The sequence below is a fragment of the Melanerpes formicivorus genome, unplaced genomic scaffold, assembly GCF_026170545.1.
Source record: "Melanerpes formicivorus ecotype bairdi unplaced genomic scaffold, bMelFor1.0.p_v2 SCAF_57, whole genome shotgun sequence".
Classification (NCBI taxonomy): domain Eukaryota; kingdom Metazoa; phylum Chordata; class Aves; order Piciformes; family Picidae; genus Melanerpes; species Melanerpes formicivorus.
Window position 1 is genome coordinate 3,494,334 of NW_027142409.1, and position 21,756 is coordinate 3,516,089.

At 43.5% G+C, this 21,756-nt stretch overlaps 1 protein-coding gene across 1 annotated transcript in view; it reads right to left on the bottom strand.

The window, feature by feature from the left end:
• Positions 1-21,756, bottom strand: part of DLGAP2 (DLG associated protein 2) — an 818,859-nt gene that overhangs the window by 669,021 nt on the left and 128,082 nt on the right. Inside the window, exon 2 of the mRNA XM_068161340.1 lies at positions 11,985-12,039. Within this exon, the coding sequence (XP_068017441.1) occupies positions 11,985-12,039 (55 nt within the window). The remainder of the gene's footprint in view (positions 1-11,984; positions 12,040-21,756) is intronic.

Below are 21,756 nucleotides of genomic sequence, written 5' to 3' on the forward strand. Positions count from 1 at the left end.
GGGCAACTCTTGCATAAGGTGTGAGCAGATTGACTATCTGCTTAATCTGGTGGCCAGACGGAAGGACGAGGTTGCTAGCCTTAGAAATGTAAGGGAATGTAGGAAAGAGATGAACCAGAGGAGGAAAGAGATGAACCAAAGGAGGAAAGAGATATGATACTATGATACTATTAACCAGATGAGGAAAGAGTTGAATCAGAGTAAGCAGGCTCTGCAGGCTCCCCCAGCAGAGGCTGGTTATTCAAAAAGCAGAGGGGAATGGACGCAGATTCCTCTCAAAAGACACAAAGTAAAACCTCCTTGCCTCCCCTCACCTTCCCTGCTGCTCTTGGAAAACAAGTATGGGGCACTGGAGATCGAGGGTGAGGTGATCCTGATGCCAGAGGACACACCATCTGGGGTTCTCCCTGAGGTTAAACAGCCTAAGGTTAAACAGCCTAAGGCAAAGCAGCCTAAGGTCAAACAGCCTTCCCCTGGCATCAGGACCTGCTCCCTCAAAAAAAAGAGGAGGGTAATTGTTATTGGTGATTCCCTTCTGAGGGGAACGGAGGGCCCTATATGTCGGCCTGACCCCTCTCATAGGGAACTCTGTTGTCTGCCAGGAGCCCAAGTTAATGATGTTACCAGAAGGCTGCCTAGCCTGGTGCAGCCCTCTGACTACTATCCTTTACTAGTTATGCAGTTAGGGAATGATGATGTTGCAACCAGAACTCCCAGGGCTATCAAAGATGACTTCAGGGCCCTGGGAGACCTGGTTGAGGGGTCAGGGGCACACATAATTTTTTCATCAATACCCTTAGTTGCAGGAGGAAATACCATAAGAAACAGGTCAGCAGCTATAGTCAACAAGTGGCTTAGAGGCTGGTGCAGTCAAAAGAATTTTGGGGTTTTGGATCTTGGGAAACATTCTACGGCACCAGGCCAGCTGGCAACAGATGGAGTACACCTGTCCCCGAGAAGGGGAAAAGTCACAGTATATGAGAACGGACTGTCCCCCAAAGGTAAAAAGATCCTGGGAAGGGAATTGGCAGGTCTCATCGACAGGGCTTTAAACTAGTTTCGAAGGGGGAAGGGGCTGAAACTAGTCCCCTCAGGCAAGAGTCTGGGGGCGATAAACTAGAGTCAGAGGTGAAACCAGCAGCCTGGCTGAAGTGCATGTTGTGACCGTTTGAGGCTGTGCCTTTAAGAAAGGCAATATGGTGGACAGATGTTGGTAAACGAAAGAAGAATCTAAACTAATTTCATTGGTGAAGTGGGAGGAAGCACCTTCTGAACTGGGAGTGCAGGAAGGTATACTGGGCTTTCCAGCACTTTTCTATCAGTCTTGCTTCCGCTTTTCCTTCGGGCAGCTGCTTGCAGCTCCTGGGCTTTCTGCCAAGGCTTCGGCCTTGAAAACCGATAAGCTACCAGGCCTGTATTAACTGCTTTCCAATTAACACAAAACTGCTTTTAACTTCTTTCTTTCTCTTTCTCTCTCTCTCCTAACCTGCTCTGGGGAAAAGGGGGAGAGAGGGGGAGAGCGGAGGTGGGGAACCCCTCAGCAGAGGGGGGAACTCTCATTTCTGTGCTACTCTATTGTATATCTTTGTATATATTGTACATATTGTAAATTTGTATATATTCCCCTGCATATCCTACATTGCTTTGTAAATATACAGCTCCACTGCTTTGCTAATTCAGCTGTGAGGTTTTTTTTCCTTTCCCTTCAATTTTTCTTTCCCTTTACTTTACAGGGGGGAGGGAAGAGGTTTCTTGGCCTTACCCTTCCAACCCCACCACACATGTACACTAATGCACGAAGCATGGGTAACAAACAAGAGGAGCTGGAAACCTTGTTGCAGCAGGAAAGTTATGATGTAGTTGCCATCACAGAGACATGGTGGGACGGCTCATATGACTGGAGCACTGCAATTGACGGCTACAGGCTCTTCAGGAGAGACAGGAAAGGAAGAAGGGGTGGAGGGGTGGCCCTGTACATCAGGGAGGCACTAGATGCCATTAGACAGAGATTAGGGACAATCAGGTTGAATGCTTGTGGGTAAGAATTAGAGTGAAGACCGGCAGGGCAGACATCCTGGTTGGAGTCTGTTATAGACCACCCAACCAGAAGGAAGATGTTGATGAAGCATTCTATAGGCAGCTTAAGGCTCTTGGTCTCTTCTCCCAGGCAACCAGCATCAGAACAAGGGGACACAGTTTCAAGCTGCGCCAGGGGAGGTTTAGACTTGAGGTGAGGAGAAAGTTCTTCACCGAGCGAGTCGTTCGTCATTGGAAAATGCTGCCCAGGGAGGTGGTAGAGTCACTGTCCCTGGAGGCGTTCAAGAGGAGATTGGACGTGGCACTTGGTGCCATGGTCTAGTCATGGGGTCTGTGTTTATAGGTTGGACTCGATGATACTCGAGGTCTCTTCCAACCTTAGTTATACTGTGATACTGTGAAGATCTCTGGACCTTGTTCTCATGGGCGACTTCAACCTGCCCGACATCTGCTGGGATCTCAACACAGCAGAGAGGAGACAGTCTAGGAGGTTCTGAGAATGCATGGAGGACAGCTTCTTATCCCAGGTGCTGCGAGAGCCTACCAGGGGCAAGGCTATGCTTGACCTCCTCTTCACCAATAGGGAAGGGCTGGTGGGTGATGTGGTGGTCAGAGGGTGTTTAGGGGCCAGTGACCGCGAGATAATTGAATTTTCAGTATTTGGTCAAGCTAAGAGGGGTAGCAAGAAGACCTCCACTCTGGACTTCCGGAGGGCAGACTTCAGGTTACTCAAGGAACTAATTCAGAGGGTTCCTCGGGATAAAGCCCTTAATAATAAAGGGGTCCAGGAGGGCTGGACATGCTTCAAGGAAGAATTGTTGAAGGCTCAGGGACAGGCTGTGCCAATGTGCCGGAAGATGAGCCGCCAGGGCAGACGGCCAGCCTGGATGGTTAATGAACTTTTAATAGAACTAAGGAAAAAAAAGAGGGTGTATCACCTTTGGAAGAAAGGGGAGGCAACCCACGGAATGTTTAAGGATGTTGCCAAATCATGTAGGAAGAAAATTAGGGAGGCAAAAGCACATTTGGAGCTTAAACTGGCCTCTACTGTGAAGGACAACCAAAAGTCCTTCTATAAATATATTAATAGCAAGAGGAAGGGCAAGGATGACCTCCACTCCTTGGTTGACATGGAGGGAAATGTTGTATCAAAGGATGAGGAAAAGGCAGAGGTACTTAACACCTTCTTTGCCTCAATTTTTACTAGAAGGACAGAACGTCTTCCAGACAGTTGGGCTGCAGAGCTGGCAAAAGGAGCCAGGGAGCTGCACAGTTCCCCTATGTTCCATGAGGAGGTGGTTGGAACTATCCTTAGCAGCTTGGATCCCCACAAGTCCATGGGACCTGCTGAGCCACTTGGACACTCACAAGTCCATGGGACCGGATGGGACCCATCCTAGGGTGCTGAGAGAGCTGGCAGATGAGCTGGCCAAGCCGCTCTCCATCATTTTTCAGCAGTCCTGGCTCACTGGAGAGGTCCCAGAAGACTGGAAGCTGGCCAACGTGGCACCCATCCACAAGAAGGGCCGGTTGGATGAACCAGGGAATTATAGGCCTGCCAGCCTGACCTCACTGCCATGCAAGATTATGGAACAGGTCATCCTGAGTGCAATCACACAGCACTTACAGGATGGCCAAGGGATCAGGCCCAGCCAGCATGGATTTAGGAAGGGCAGGTCCTGCCTGACCAACCTGATCTCCTTCTATGATCAGGTGACCTGCCTGGTGGATGTGGGGAGGCCTGTGGATGTAGTCTACCTGGACTTCAGCAAGGCCTTTGACACCGTCCCCCATAGCAAACTCCTGGCCAAGCTGTCAGCCCATGGCTCGGATGGGAGCACACTGCATTGGGTTAGGAACTGGCTGGATGGCCGAGCCCAGAGAGTGGTGGTGAATGGTGCCATATCCAGCTGGCGGCCAGTCACTAGTGGTGTGCCCCAAGGATCAGTGCTGGGCCCTGTGCTCTTTAACATCTTTATTGATGATCTGGATGAGGGCATTGAGTCTATCATCAGTAAATTTGCTGATGACACCAAACTGGGGACAGGAGTTGATCTGCTAGAGGGTAGAAAGGCTCTGCAGAGAGACCTCGACAGGCTGGACATGTGGGCAGAGTCCAACGGCATGGGATTTAACACATCCAAGTGCCGGGTTCTGCATATCGGCCACAACAACCCCATGCAGTGCTACAGGCTGGGGTCAGAGCGGCTGGAGAGCAGCCAGGCAGAGAGGGACCTGGGGGTACTGGTCGATGGCAGGCTGAACATGAGCCTGCAGTGTGCCCAGGCAGCCAAGAGGGCCAATGGCATCCTGGCCTGCATCAGGAACAGTGTGGCCAGCAGGAGCAGGGAGGTCATTCTGCCCTTGCACACTGCACTGGTTAGGCCGCTGGGGTTGCTTAGACTGGAGAAGGGGTGACCTTATCACGCTCTACAACTACCTGAAGGGAGGTTGTAGACAGGCGGATGATGGTCTCTTCTCCCAGGCAGCCAGCACCAGAACAAGAGGACACAGTCTCAGGCTGCGCCAGGGGAGGTTTAGGTTGGATGGTAGGAAGAAGTTCTATACAGAGAGAGTGATTGTCCATTGGAATGGGCTGCCCAAGGAGGTGGTGGAGTCGCTGTCATTGGAGGTGTTCAGAAGGAGACTTGATGGGGTGCTTGGTGCCATGGGTTAGTTGTTTAGGTGGGTTGGATTGGTTGATGGGTTGGACGCGATGATCTTGAAGGTTTCTTCCAACCTGGTTTGGTTTGGTTTATTCCACTAGAGAGTGCCTGTGAAACATGTACACTCCAACAAATAAACCCCCCCTCAGTCCACATGATTTACATACTGCCTAGGCAACCATCTCAAATAGATGAAAGCACTGAAAAACAAAAATCCCAAATTATGGCATGTAGAAATCCATCATTCTACATAATGCTTTCACTTAGCTATAGTCATATCAGTAACATGACCAGTTATCAGAGCTGCCTGCAGTTTTTGACAATGATAATGATGTATACTTCTCTCTTCCTTCAGTAGCTCAGGTGTACACATTGGGAATGCTTTACAAAACATTTCAGTCAAGTAAGCTTTCTTGAAGAAATGTTTTCTGGAGAGAATTTCCTTCCTACACACCTTCATCTGGCAAGGCTTTTATGTTGTTAGGCAAAGAGAATGCAAAGACATACACCCCTGCCTCTAGAACTAATCTTCAAAGACTTAGACTCCCTTTTTCAGTCCCTGCTCCCCAACACATCTCAGGGTGAGAGTCTTGTAAAAGCGCTGTTTTACAACTAATGGTTTATATCCAGTCCCGAGAGCACAGGGGCTAGTCAGCATTCGCCTTTCAGGGGAAGATGCTTTATTGATCTTGGAACATTTAGCATGACATTTAAGCATCAGAGAAATCTCTTCCTTAAGTTTTTGGTTTCAAGAATACCTATGTTTTGGGTGAAGGACAACTGTGACTTCTCATAACATTAGTAAAGGGGAAAAACTTCTCTCATGGAGGTAGTTGTAGTAGAGGACTCTGAACTCAGAAAAAGGACTTTGAACTACGCTAGCAGCAAACTAGGAACTGGTGCAAAGACTGAAGCATCAGTACACTGTGCTTTGACCATGCTTTTTACTTCATAAGCAGAATAGTCCAGAGATGTTCTTCAGCTGGAGCCTTAGAACAGTTTTACGCTCGCATGTATCCATCATCTCTTGGCCTGTTTCAGGTGGGCTGATATGTATTAATTATCTCTAACTGGAAGTCTTGATACTGAAGTCTGAGGATCTTGAGACAATAGACCCGACCCATTTGAAGTCCAAGCATGCCCCAAACTGCCTATATTTGTGAACTCCAAAGATCAGATTTTAGTGTATTAAGCTAGGTAAATCATATTAGATATGATTCCTTCCTACACAAGTAAGAAAGGAATCATAGCTAATAAGACAAGGCAGTCTTCTGGCTATTTTCAGATTGAAATCATATAGCTCCTTATTCTAGCTGGTGAGAGCCCAATGGCTCTATTGTCTCAAAACACGGTGTGGCATACTTGGTCTGAATAGACAGGGTGATGGCTTTGATGAACCTTAATAGCTGTCGAGGAGAGGAGCTGGCCTGGCAGAATGACTTAGCAATGAAAAGAGAGAATTTCTGCCAAGGCAGGAATTCCCTCTTTCCTTATTTTAAAGCCACTGCAACAGCACCATGGAAAAGCCAATAGCAGACATTACACTGGAGCACTCACCTCTGTGCACACCTGCACATCTCCCTTCGTCATGTGAAGGAATGCACAAAAGGGCATAAAAGGACCACAACTTCCTAAGTCCGTGTACTGTATCTATGACAGAAGACCCTGCTGAGATGCATCCTATAGTGTGTAATTACCCTGTCATCAACCGGGCAAGTGAACCTGAATCAAATTGGCTCTGAATTTTTATTTTTTAATTTTTTTATATTTAATAAATCATATTCATATTTTATCGCATTTCCATCTTATCAATTTGATCAAAAACTATATCAGTGGGTTATTTCTTTCAGCTGGAGCTGTGGAGAGAAAGTTATAATTCAGGAAAATAAGCAATCTGCTCCCTACCATGTCATTATATCTTCATATTGTTCCCCCTTACAATCTTGTTAGTAACACCTATACAGAGCTTGTAACTGCTTTTCCTCCAATTAACTTTAGAACTGATAATCCTAGTTGTTGCTGGCTAGTTAACTTATGGGAGATGAAAAGAAACTGAGAAAGGACATTAATACAGCTCTTACAGTATGCTTATGGCATCTAAAAAGAAAGTTCAGAATAAAGTGTCTGGTATGTTTTGCTTCTTGAGACACAGGGTATACAACAAATACAGGTTCTGGATATCAACTAACATGATAATGAATTAGGCCAGGGCATGCTATGTGAACTTTCAATTTAGAAAAGAATATTTATAATTTGTTTGTGTCTTTCCACTAATCAACACTTCAGAAAAAAAAACATAAAACTATTTTTAAAAGATACTGAGAATTTGTACATCTTACATGTTAGAAAAAAGTGAATTGTTCTTTAACCTTTGTAACAATTGTGTTAAATACGTATCTTCTTCCAAAACTGCATGGCTGTTGAATCACCAAATTACCTTTTTTATCCTCCTTTTTGAATGGCTCTGCAGGAGAAGTGTTTATAACCACATTATAAGCACCAAGAATAAAAGTTTATGGTAGAAGTACTAACATCATCACCAGGGGAAGGCAATCATTGCTCCCATGCACCTTTCTTCTCTAGTTTACAAATTTACAGTATCAATGCTGATGAAGCTTTGCAACTTCAAACTCTTACACAGTGCAAGAAGAGACCATGAGATATGCAGTTTTCTACATTACAGGAAATCTGGAGTCAAAAACTGAGGTTGGACTTTGTCTGAGGGGCAGTCAAATGAAAGGATGGCCTGGCAGCACTGGCCCAGCTCTCCCCAAGAGTTTATTTCTTTCTCCAGGGTGCAGCTTCTCTAACAGCTTGAAAGAGGCCAGTTGTGGCGGCACTCTTGAATGCGGAGACCAAGACCCCCTGACTGGCCACACCTGACCTGTTGAAGGGATCTGCTAATATTATTATCAGTGATCTGGATGAAAGGATTAAGGGTGCCCCTCATTAAATTTGCAGATGACACCAAGCTGAGTGGGAGTAGTGATCTGCTTGAGGTACAAAGGCTCTACAGAGGTATCTGAACAGGCTGAAACAATAGGCCAAGTCCAACACTACAAGCTTAGGGTACAGTGGCTGGAAAACTGCCCAGCAGAAAAGGACCTGGTAGTGTTGGTCAACAACTGTTTGAATGAGTCAGAATGTGCCTAGGTGGCCAAAGAGGCCATAAGCCATGTTGGTCTGTATCAGGAATAATGTGACCATCAGGATCAGGGAAGTGCTTGTGCCTCTGTACTCAGCGCTAGTGAGGCCACACTTGGAATAATGTGTTCAGTTCTTGGGCCCCTCACTACAAGACACTGAGTTGCTGGAGAGCATATCCAGGAGGGCAAAGCTGGTGAAGGATCTAGAGAATGAGGAGCAGCTAAGGGATTTGGGGTTGTTTAGCCTGGAGGAAAAGGGGCTAAGGAGAGACTTATGAACCTCTTACAATTACCTTGAAGGAGGTTGTAGTGAGGTAGATGTTGGTTTCTTCTCCCAAGCAGAAAATGACAGGATGAGAGTAAATGCTTTCAAGTTATCCCAGGGGAGAATTTCTTCACTGAAAGGGCTATCAAGCATTGGAACAGGCTGTCAAGGGCAGTGTTTGAGTCACCATCCCTAGAAATATTTAAATGTGTAGACATGGTTCTTAGGTATATAAACAAATGGGGAATCTACTACTGCAATTCTCACTTTTACCCATCCTCACTCCATAGACCATGTTATGTTATTAAAACTAGATCAAAGAGAAAACACCGTGGCTCTGGGTCAGTCCCAGAGACATCTAGTGATGAGGAATGTGGAGAATCTGTGTCAGTTAAAAAGAGGGCTAAAAAGTTAATTGGAAAAGCTGCTCTGAATGATTTTGCCGCTGATTCTGACAGGCTGCCAAGGGCGGCGGCTGGTATCAACATGGCGTCTCCTCCTTCTCCTCCTCCTTCTTCTCCGTCGGCCATTAACAGAGCAACGTCAGTTCCGCCCACTTCTTCAGTGGGACCGGAAGTCACTGCCCCAGCAGCTGATTTATCTCAGGACATGTCAGCTTCTATTAAGGTGGCTGTAAATTCAAACACAGCTCCAGTTAAGGTGGCTGTTTTAAAGACTAGAAGTGGAAAGACCAAAGCTGATGGAGAAGAAGAGCAGGAGACTGATCCTGGTGAGGAGCCCTCTACTCTAAGAAATCCTGCTGAGGAGGAAGAGAAGATTTGTTTTAAAGATCTAGCTGACCCAGTGAGAGCAAAGCAGGACAGAGATGCACCTAGGAAAGGAGCTGGCAAAGGTGGTTCTCAGCTTAAAGAGATCCTTGAGAAAATGGCAGGAGGATTATTAGGACAACAAGTTGAGGGGGAGGAGCAAGAGGCAGATGACATAATTGACTGTTCGTCTCCGAGGGAGGAGCTAATAAATGTCTGTAAAGATTATATACCAGGGCAGATAAGGAGCCAGTTCTAGCTTGGCTTAGTAGGTGTTATGATACAGGTGCTCCAGCTCTAACAGTTGGAGACAAGTCAGTAGCTCAGTTAGGAACTCTCTCAAGGGATAATGGAATAGATAGACATCTAAGCAGGCAAAACGACTTAAGTCCTTCTGGTATGGTGACAGATGGTCCAAGTACAAGTATGGTGAAAATTGGCAGATTGACTACATCACTCTACCACGTTCTCGTTCTGGGAAGCAGTACGTGCTTACTATGGTAGAGGCAAACACTGGATGGTTGGAAACTTATCCAGTTCCACATGCAACTGCACGCAACACCATTCTCGGTCTGGAGAGACAGATCCTGTGGAGACACGGAACTCCAGAGAGGATTGAGTCAGACAACGGAACTCATTTTAAGAACAACCTTGTAAAGAACTGGGCAAAAGAGCACGGTATTGAGTGGATATTCCATATTCCCTACTATGCACCAGCTTCAGGGAAGATGGAACACTACAACAGTTTGTTGAAGACCACTCTTAAAGCCATGGGGGGTGGATCTTTGAAAAACTGGGAAAAACATTTAGCAAAAGCAACCTGGCTGGTAAATAGTAGAGGTTCAGTGAACCGAGCTGAACCTGCACATTCAGATTTGCTACAGAAAGTAGAAGGTGATAGAGTTCCTGTGGTTAGAGAAAAGAATCTGTTAGGTAAAACTGTTTGGGTATTTTCTCCCTCAGGGGAGGCTAAACCTGTCCGAGGGGTGGTTTCAGCTGAAGGTCCGGGTCACACTTATTGGGTAATGCAAGAGAATGGGGAAATTCAGTGTATACCACAATGAAATTTAACTTTAGCTGAAAGAGTCTAGTTTCAAACTGTTGTACAGCTACATCGCGTCCAAAGGAAGAATCAACGAGGAATCTACGGTGCATGAACCCTGAGAACCCTGAGTCAACTAAGAGACCCTGAGAATCCCTGTTTCCCTTTTTCTTCGCTTCGTCGGTGAAGAAACAAACTGTTTTCCATTTTTCTCATTTTCTGATTTTCGTGGACATTTTGAATCATCTATATCTGAGCATAGCCGAAATGGACTATGAACTTTACTCACGAACTGTAAATGTCATCTTGGGTTGGATGGACAGTATGAACAGCCAATGAAATTGTTTAGAAAGGGTGGACTGTGGCCGGTTGAGGTGGTGCCTTTAACAAAGGGATTTTATGGCCGAATTTTTGTAAACAAAAGACGGGTCTAAACTAATTTCATTGGTGGAGAAGCAAAAGCACTGCCTTAAGTTTGATTCCCAGTGGGACTAGTCTCAGTTGCTCTTCTTTTTCTTCCTTGCAGCAGCTCACAGCTTTCTGGGCTTTTGGCCAAACTGACCTTGAAACTGATAAACTGCAAGGCCTGTATTAACTGCTTTCCAATTAACAACTGCATTTTTTTTTCCCCTCTCTCTTTCTAACCCTCTCTGGGGAAAAGGGGGAGAGAAGGGGGTACAGGGGTGGGGAACCCCCCTCAGCAGAGGAGGGAACTCTCATTTCTGTGCTACTTTCTTGTATATTTCTGTATATATTGTAAATACTGTAAATTCTGTACATAAACCTGCATTTCCTAAACTGCTTTGTAAATATACAGCACACACTCCTTTGCTAATTGAGCTGTGCATTTTTTTTCCCTTCAATTTTCTTCCCTCTACTCACAGGGGGGGGAAAGGGCCTGGCCTTTCCCTCAACCCTATGACAAAAGGACTGAATTCTTATATTTAAAAAAATAGGTAATTGGCACATAGACTAGGGTGAGGTCAGTATCTCATGATTCTTCAGTCCAATTTAAGGAAGCCTGAAATAAATAAGAAGGCCAAAGTCTACCTGCACTCTGTTCACTAATTATAAAATTCAAAATTCTTACTAGAAGATATGTATTATTAAATGTCTTACTATAGTGCTTCTCCCATGTTCACAGATGAAAATGGAAATGAGCTTTTAAATTTCATTTGAGCAGTTTCTGGTAACCAACCACAAGTCACACTACAGTTCCACACAGCTATTGGGTTCTCTGGGCAATTATCCTTAGTGCAAACGGTGCTTGAAACACAAGTAATAGCAAAGGAAGAAAATGGTTTATTTTCATGGTAGCTATTGAGGAAAGTGGGAACAAAGCCTTAAGAGCCGCAAGCAATCACATATGTTCTATTAAAAAGCTATAAAAAATCAGCAACATTTTTCCTCCTGCTTCTCTGAAATGAGTCTGCTAAATCAAACTCTCATTGCATATGCAATCACTTTCACTCAATTTATAAAGTATTTTAAAACTAATTTCAAAAGAAATTGTTTTTTGTGTAATAAAAGAACATAAAATTATATCACTTTCTTCTCATTCATGTTATCGCCCTCAACTAATTTGCTCTAGTCAAACATTTAAGTCTCCTCCTGCATTACAGCAAGGCATCATTAGCGATACACCTGTGTGTTCTTTTAGCTTACTCCTCTAGTTTCTGAATAAGCATAAAGCAAGCTTTATCTGCAGTCAGAGCTATGCATACGATTTAATGCACCTTTGCGAACCAACAAGATCAGACTGCAGACTTCAGTATTAAACCCCCTTTTTTTCCAAAATTGCAACTTTTTAATTAACAAGAGACACTTCAGAAGTTTATATAAATACCTTTATAAGTAACACCTGACAATCTCTACAATATCAACAGCTCCAGAAAGTTGACAGAACATACAAAATCTTCACATGAAAGCAGGTAATTTAAACAAAACATCCAAGCTGTCACTCCCTAGAAGAGCACTTCAAACAAGACTTCTCTGTATTATCCAATAGGTGTCTGCATTTCTCCAAATCATTATAAAATTAACTCATTAAGAAACATTTACCTGTGTTCCTGTCAGGTAAGATACAGCAATGCTTCTGCAGTATGCCAGGCAGAACCTATTAAAAAAAAGAAATAGACATTACTGCACATACTAGTTTAACATCATGTAAAGAAGAGTTGATGGCTGCTGGAGCATGCATCTGATGAAGCTTTGTGCTCTCATTCTGCATCAAGTTAGCTATCCCAGTGAAAATGTAAGCCTCACTCATTAGGAACTGCACACAGAAGAATCTTACTAAGTTAGCTACTTATTACTTTCCACTAAAGCTAGTTTCACCCTCTCCCATAGACTGCAATATCAAAGAATAAAAGAACATAAGACCACAATGAAACATACTCAACTACAAACATAGTATCTTACTAGTCTCTGATGCTGCTGTTACCAATTTTGCACATGTGGCCCTGGGGTTATAAGATCTAGCTCTTCATAGAATCATAGAATCAACAAGGTTGGAAGAGACCTCAAAGACCAAGTCCAACCTGTCACCACAGACCTCATGACTACTAGACCATGGTACCAAGTGCCATGTCCAATCCCCTCTTGAACACCTCCAGGGATGGTGACTCCACCACCTCCCTGGGCAGCCCATGCCAATGGCTAATGAATCTGTGAAGAACTTTCTCCTCACCTCAAGCCTAAACCTCCCCTGGTGTAGCTTGAGACTGTGTTCTCTTGTTCTGGTGCTGGTTGCCTGGGAGAAGAGACCAACTCCCTCCTGGCTACAACCACCCTTCAGGTAGTTGTAGAGAGCAATGAGGTCTCCCCCAAGCCTCCTCTTCTCCAGGCTAAACAACCCCAGCTCCTTCAGCCTCTCTTCATAGGGCTTGTGCTCAAGGCCTTTCACCAGCCTCATTGCCCTTCTCTGGATACGCTTTGGACCCAACTGGTGGATGTAGGGGAGGCTGTGGATGTGGTCTACCTGGACTTCAGCAAGGCCTTTGACACTGTTCCCCACAGCAAACTCCTGGCCAAGCTGTCAGCCTGTGGCTTGGACAGCAGCACTCTGAGCTGGGTTAGGAACTGGCTGGAGGGCCAAGCCCAGAGAGTGGTGGTGACAGGTACCACATCCAGCTGGCAGCCAGTCACCAGTGGTGTCCCCCAGGGATCAGTGTTGGGCCCAATCCTATTCAACATCTTTATTCACACTACCACAGGGACGGTGTCAAAGGCCTTGCTGAAGTCCAGGTAGACTACATCCACAGCCTTCCCCACATCCACCAGGTGGGTCACCTGATCATAGAAGGTGATCAGGTTGGTCAGGCAGGACCTGCCCTTCCTAAATCCATGCTGGCTGGGCCTGATCCCTTGGCCATCCTGTAAGTGCTGTGTGATTGCACTCTTCATAAACCACTTAAGACAAGACTCCAAGGCACAGCATTTTGCTCCGTACACGGCCAGTTCCAACAGACAGCACAAACCCCCAAAGTCTGAGTAGGAAATTGAATGCAACAGGAACAGAAGAGCCCAAGTTTGCAGCTCACATCCACCACACTGCTACTGGCACCCAGCAAAAAATACAGCAGAAGCCTCCCAGAACCTCTGGCCCTTTCTTACAGGCAGGACCTCACCATTCTTCACAGATTTACACATTGAAGCTACCTGCTTTGGTGTTCCTACCAGCAGCAACCTGTACTTGAAGCACCCAAGACTTTTTCAATCTGTCTTAAAAATCATTCTTCAAGATGTCTTTGTTAAATTGTCTCTCTTGGTCAACATGCACCCTTTGAACTCCAGATTATTTATTTTATTTTTTTTTTAATGAAAACAAGGCCAGCATAACCACTGTCTGGAAATGCTGGGCTTCTAACCTCTAAGACAAGCCCAGGCACCACCACAGCGTATTGGAGGAGTCCTGCAGGGAGAAATGGGGACATGTTACTGCTGCAGGGGTACTATGTGACTGACTCTTCGCAGTCTCATCCCTAGCTGTAAACCTTGGCCAGGCAGCTATAGCAGACTTTGTGAAAAATTTCTATTCCCTAAATTATTTTTCTTCCTGAATTTCAAAGACTTAATGAAAGCCAAATGAAACTGAAATTAAAAGAAAACACAGAAAAAGCAGGTCTGGAACGGCAAGGTAACTTCAGTGGAGGGAAAAAAAATGCTCTAGAACAATTTTTCCTTCCTCTCAGACTGGATATAGATAAGAGTCATAGTGAAAAGCATAAGCTGGAAAAACCTTTATTCATCCCTTCCCTTCACTCTCAAGTGTTAAGTAGGCAAACAGGATGGCAGAGGCTAAAACAATGCTTCCTTCTTCCCAGCCCTTTAGCATGTTTACCCTGCACAAAGCTAGTTTCTGGCTGGCAAGAGTTTGATATCAACCTCCTACTTATTTGTCTACAGTATACAGATTTTTACACTGTAGCCATCTCCATGGTATCCAAGAGCCTCTTCACAGTGCTCTACTCCCACTTTCTCCCCACTCTGTTTTTCTCCTCCCTAGGGAAAATGACATGAGAATTCCTCAGCAATACTGTGATTTTTCCCCCTACATGCCTCTCCTTTCCCCTGCTGCTTTCCTTTCATTAATTTGCCTGCTGTAATCTCCAGTTTATTCCTTACAATGCCTTATGCTCAGAACTTTTTTTCATTTCACAAGCAATCTCTAGATTAAGTTGTGTTTTTCCTTTGTATTTTGAAGCTTTATCTACACAGGCAATTCTGAGAATCTTCACTCAAATAAAACCTGGTGTGATTTCAGCTGTAGAAGTTAAACCATGGGAGCAACTGGAGGAACTCATGTAGGGGGGAAAAAACAGAGACTAGAATAAAATTTTAGAATATTATTTTTCCTCAGCAAAGGAGAAAGATTTCAATTATATTAGCTAATGGTTTAACCTTCAATTGTCTTTTAAGCTCTCAGCTGGGAGCTAAGGCATTACAATACTAAATTAAAACTGGACACATAGATGCAGAAGTAAAATAAATAATACAGCAAGTGTTTCCCTAGTGGCAGACAAATTAGCTTGGGTCCACAGTACAGAGTTAGGCAATCACATGTAGCAGAAACATTGTCTTTGCTCATGGTGCCAAACTGAGAGCTTCCTCACAATCAGTGAAAAATTCTAACTGATGTTGGTGGACATTGATGAAGACCTCCTTATATTTGTTTTCCTTACAGCCTGCTGTGCTTAAAGATATCTGAGTACAGATCTGCATATCTAGCAATCAAATTTTTACTTGCAGCTCTACGTAATACAGATATGCAGAAAGCTTCTCAGAGCAGCACAGGATGGTTACATAGTTGTTCACAACTCCTACTTTTTGTTTGCCTTCAAACTTTTCTTCATTTCCTAAAAACAAAATATATATGAAGAATTTTGATGGCAAGAATACAGTAGGTGATATTCAGACAAAAATGTGTCAAATGTAGTAGGCAAATACACATCAACAGATAAAATTTCAGAGATCCAGAGTTTGAGCATTACTCATGCACTGATGGTTACAAATAACTGGCCCTCAGGTAGAGTTACCAAGCATGCCTTGCATCTTTTGTGGAAGCAGTGCAGTACTGGAGAAGTGAGGTTACATATTATTATGTGATCCAGTCAGTGAGTTTCTGTCTTTCAACTCTTGTATCACTTTTGGAAAGGCAGTCACCTCCTAGACCCTGCTATCTGTGCTGCTCTGTGCCAAACATTACTGCTTCCGTACCATCTGCACAAATCACATGAAAGGAATTGTAATTGCTCTCCCTTTAAGGATCATAATCATTCTATCACTATTTTCCTTATACTTGTCTCAGCTCAGGATTATTTTTTTTTTTCCTAGGCAAGATTTTTGTCAGCTGCTACAGAGACGTCTGTAACTAGACCTTAAAAACACTGGAAATCCTACATCTGCACTTTCCCAAATTAATTTTGTTGCCTCTTGTCATTACAACAGCATGTTATATTTTGGGTTCCATTTTTATTATTGTTTCCTTCTCTTTTGCATTTCATGCCTGAGGATTTTAGATCTGTCCCAATGACACTGTTAAAAGGAGAAGATTCTATTGTTCTGGAACCAGTTCCCTGTTCATCATCAAGCCGCAAAGAAGCACTCTGGGTTTGGCTGTTCACAGCAACCAACTATCCATCCATCTTTGGATAGGGTGCAAAAAGCATGCAGATTTCCTGTTCACAAACTGTTGAGTGATATGAACCATCATAAAACATAAGTTTATCATTATTATTATTTCTTCAGAGCAGAGAGGTTCCTGCAAGCAGGTGCTCAAATGGCACATCAAGCTATTGCCTTCATTTTCCTAACAATATGCAGTTGGTTCAAGCTACAAGAAGCATAATTACACTTGGTTATGCTTTTTAAGGGGTATCTAGGGAGTGTATCAACAAATATCTGGAATCGTATTAATTCCTTAAAGAGCTCAAAACCAACTTAAGATTACTGGTGGGTCTCTGTCTCACTTGAAGCAGTTATTGATACAACCCACGCTGTCATACTCATAAAATCAATCCTTGAAATACATCTCTGGAGGAAGAGAGCAGCAAGATCAGAGGGACCTGCCTTCCCAGGGCTTATCCAAACCTACATGTTTTCCCTGCCAGTGCCACGTGGACCTCATAATGGCAAAGCTAGTGCAAGAAGAATACATTAAGACTCTGTTTTGTATATCTGGTATTGGTGAAAATAGTAGATTTTGCAAGACCTTTCAATCATTCACTGATAGCTGTCAGTTCCTCTGCCCTCTCAAGGAAACAACCTTTCCCTGTAGCTCCTGATGAGCTGCACCCTGCTGAAAGTCAGCCTGTGCCAAAATACCTCCCACCCACAGCAGTGTGTGGCCGGTTGACGTTGCCCCCTTAAGAAAGGGAATATGGTGGACGGAAGTTGGTAAACGGAAGGAATAGTCTAAACTATTTCATTGGTAAAGTGGGAGGAAGCACCTTCTGAGCTGGGACTATACTGGGTTTTTCCAGCTCTTTGTCTTCAGTCTTGCTTCCGCCTCTTCTTCAGGCAGCAGCTCTCTGTGCTGGGCTTTCTGCCAAGGCTTCGGCCTTGAGGCCGATAAGATACCAGGCCTGTATTGACTCCTTTCCAATTAACACAAACTGCTTCTAACATTTTTTTTTTTTTTCCTCTCTTTTCTTTCTCTTTCTATCCCATTCTGGGGAAAGGGGGGGAAGAGAGGGGAGAGCGGAGGTGGGGGACCCCTCTGCCGAGGGGGGATTACTCTCATTTCTGTGTTGCTCTGTTGTATATCTTTGTATATATTGTAGATATTGTAAATTTGTAAATATTCCCCTGCATTCCCTACATTGCTTTGTAAATATAGCTCCACTGCTTTGCTAATTCAGCTTGTGAGGTTTTTTTTTCCTTTCCCTTCAATTTTTTTTCCCTTTTACCTTACAAGGGGGAAGGGAGGAGGCTTCTCAGCCTTACCCTTCCAAACCCACCACACAGTGCAAGTAAGAAGCCCATATTGTCAGTTTATTTCGTTGTATTCTGATGAAATGGCTCAGACTTGTCCAATAATGTTTCTCAAAAATTTTACTAGACTGCTGACCAATTTCACATATACACTGGTGAATCTTCATGATAATTTAATGTCAAAACAGAACTTGCTAATGACTCATCTGCTTTCTGGGGGTTTTAGTAAGGGTATTTTCTTCTCTTATCCTCTGCCTTAGTCTACCACTTCCAATTCAATACCAAGAACATACATAAGATATGGTGATTTTGTCAAAAGGATAAGTTACACTGAAAAAAGATAAATTATATTTACAATATCAAAGTATTTGATATATAGTATCAATGTATGCATCATCTCCCACCAAATAACATCTTAATATGCATATTGTTTCCTTTTCTTCTTGAATAAAAGGAAATCTTGACTAAAGGAAATTTCAGAAATACTCTGAAAATATTACAATACCCATACTTATACGTGTTCTTTCAGATTGCATCACACCTCAAAAAATGGAAGCTATCTAAAACCCTTTAAAGAGAGTAGTGACAACAATAAGAAAAGCAAAATCTCCTTAGTGGAATTTAACTAAAAGTGCCAGGCATTTCAGTGATGAGCAACTCGGTGACTGCATATCCAATTTTTTACATCTGAATCAAAACTAAATAAGGGAAAGTAACCCTGAAAGAAGGCTTAGTATTATAACAACCTCAGATATCACAGCTGAGCTCCATGCAGTGGAGCCAGGGCAAAGCAAGCAGTGGCCTTTGGCTTCATCACTTCTTTTACCCAAGCCACCACAGCAAATCTGAAACACAGGTACCATATTTCAGTGGGCCATTAAACCAGAAACCAAAACCCCCCACCCAAACCACACTATAATTATCACTATGGCACATTTCAGACTCATGTCACAATGAATCTGCTTTAGTATGTGTCTACATTTAGCCTGTATCTGAGGCTAAACTCAAGCAGTTACTGTATCACCCAATGACCCCTCCCCAGCAGAGAAGGAAAAGTAGAGAAGACCCACAGGTGCATACAAAAAGAAATGTAATGACATAGCAAAATTGATGCTAATATCAATACTAAGAATTTAACAGTACACTTGTCCAGCAAAAGCAAAGTAGTCAAAATCCAGGAATGCCATCCTTAAAAGCAGGAAAGGAGTGAAAGAAACCCAAGCAAGCAGCCCAGACAGGAGGCTCTCACAGAAAACACCACCTCTCTCACACTTCCTCTTTTATACTGAGCATGATGCTCATGGTCTGGGATACACCTGTGAGCCAACTCCAGCCAGTTTTGGTGGCTGACTTAGAACTACTAATGGCCTGCTGTCCATGGCTGTCCTGGGATTTTTCCCCAGCAAAGCCAGGACAGTGTGAACTAATTACAATTGTTCTATGATTAATGAGTACTTATAAGCATGAATCTTTTAAAGGCTGTCACCTGAAGTATAACCCCTCCACACAGATGTCATAAGAATATAATAAGCAGACTAAAAAGAGTAGATAGGCAAATCTGAAGGAGAGTTGGAACTATGTACTCTGGGATTAGCAACACATAAGACATTTTTTTCCCTATTTATTAGTACAGGAAAATAAGTGGTGGTACTAGCAACAGCCACAAACCCTATTTATTTCTGACTTCAAGAACAATACATCAGTATCAACAATAACTCCTCTATATCTTTAACTTTTCAGAAGTTTATACTCCTTACTGGCAGAACAGGCTTTGTTATGTATCTCTGACCTCCAGGTGCAATTTGTGAAATTGTCTACACTCACAGAAGAATCCACAAATTAAGACACTTCAGACTAAACACAGCATGACACACAGGTCTATTGGGAACACTGAGTCTCCTGTTGAAATAATTGCACCATTGCAATGGCCTTCAAAAATCTTGAGAAAGCAATGTCAAAGTGCTCTGAATGTGAGAGAGGATGATGTTGCCCTTCCTGGGGTAATAGTGCTGGATGGAAGAGATCAGGAGCTTCCAAATGATGTTCTAATCTCTTTTATCCAAAAGTAAATAAATAGGAGAAACTTTAGAACAAAATTAAGTGTATTTACAAATTCCCTTCAGAGTAAGATCAGATGTACAGTCACTGCACTATGCACAATGCAAACAAACAAGCAGATTTACTTGTCTTGCAATAGGACCTGAGAAATAGGATTTGATTAGAACCAGAAATGATAAACATTTCTTCTGCCTGTTACCACCATAAGCAGCAGTAGCACATAATGGCAATGCCTAGACCTGAGACCTACCTCTGGTGTGGATCATGTTAATCAAAGGACAGAAATAACTGAAGTAGACTGCTAATACTCCAAAGGATGGTCACAGTTCTTCACAGATGCTCTGTAAGTGCAAGAGCCCAAGCCTCATCTTGTGCTGAAGGAGGGATGGCCAGAAAACACCCTCAAGGGATGGGGTTGACAAAATCCCCCACAGTACTGGACCATGGCAGCTAGTGATTGCCAGGGCTCAAAGGTTACTGAGTCTGTTAAAAAGGAAGTAATGAGTAATAACAGTTGGATATTCCCTTCTGTGGGGATCCTGCTGACCAGATCAGCTGTCTCAGCGGCTTGCCTTTCCTGGACCCCAGATCCTGCATGTCTCACAGAAATTGCAAGGGTTCACCCAACCTCTGTGTTACACTCCTGAGAAGGATGAAAGAATTTAACTGGATAGAGAAAGTCAACAGGGCTGGGGGGGGGAGGTGTGGAATGCATCCAAAAGGGACAGTGGTGATGACTGTCAGTCCTCTCCCTGTCATTTTGGAAGATGGTCATATATTCAGGGCAGGAGGTAGGGAGATCCTACAAAAGGGAAGAGAAAGCTAAAGAATTGCACTGAAAGCATTATGGCGAAGACAAGGCACAGAGTGAAAGGACCCAAAGCAGCAGTTTCAAGTTGGCTCAAATGAAATTCTGATTTGATATAAAAACAAACCAAACCAAAACAAAAACCAAACAACCCACTAAAAACCACAACCATCCCAGATATTTTTATATTTTTAGGAGTATCTCCATCCTTGAAGATTTTCAAAACTCAGATGGGCAAGGCCCTATGAAACCTGTTGAGATTTTGAAAGTAGACCTGCACTGTGCAAAGGGTTGGAGTTGATGCCCTCTAGAAGTCTCCTTTAATTGAAATTATTCCACAAATTTAATAATTAGATTTAATATATTAATACAGTCAAAATCAAGTTAAAATATACAATTTTTAAAAGGCTTATCAAAGTATAGCAGCCTTAGATGCAAGCTAAGAACAGCCATTCCTTCAGAAGTTACAAAGTAGTGACCCTAGAGCTACAATTCCTTAATTAATTTAGGAGTAAGCCATGAAGAGTGATTTGGTGCAAGGAGCTGCTTATGAAAAATCTTTGACAGACTTATGATTTATTTATCTTTAAGCATCTGATGGTGTTTTGAGTAAACAAAAAATAATCTAGACATTGCTATACAGATTGGAGAACAAATGTCTTCATTTTCATTCTCTAAAATACAGAACTTGATAATAACAGTTCTTTCATTCCCCTGAAATAATCTATTTAGATACACAGTATGTATGTGCCTTGCAATGCCTAAACTGTGATGTCTCCTAGTTGGAGATGATGGTACTACAAGGGATGAATGATGAACTTTGAGAAATAGTTTAGTGGGCATGGTGATATTGGGTTGACAGTTGGACTTGATTATCTTAGAGGTCTTTTTCAACCTCAATGATTCTATGATTCTACATGCCAAGCTTCTCTTTCCATAGGGTTCAAAGATGAATCTTTACCACACAGAGCTGGCTAGAGTAACATGCAGGAGATCTACACAGATGAAAAAAAATCCTCCTGACTCAGGAACAGTCTTGAGTGAGAACACCAAAACCACTGCTGGAGAAGTGGAGATGCCTGGTCATGGGGGAGAGGGCTGGACCTGGTGGCACCAACCTGCACCATACCCCTGGTGCCTCAAAGGTTTTCATAGGTTGGTCTCTTCTCCCAGGTGGCCAGCACCAGAACAAGAGGGCACAGTCTCAAGCTGCACCAGGGGAGGTTTAGGCTGGAGGTTAGGAAGAAATTCTACACAGAGAGAGTGATTGCCCATTGGAATGGGCTGTCTGGGGAGGTGGTGGAGTCACCATCATTGGAGGTGTTTAGGAGGAGACTTGATAGGGTGCTTGGTTGCATGGTTTAGTTGATTAGGTGGTGTTGGATGATAGGTTGGACGCAGTGATCTCGAAGGTCTCTTCCAACCTGGTCTATTCTATTCTATTCTATTCTATTCAGAAGTGAGATGTCTCCTTCCTTCCATCTCACCCACACACTGCTGAGCAATGCTAGCTATGGCTGGGTCCCTCAGGAG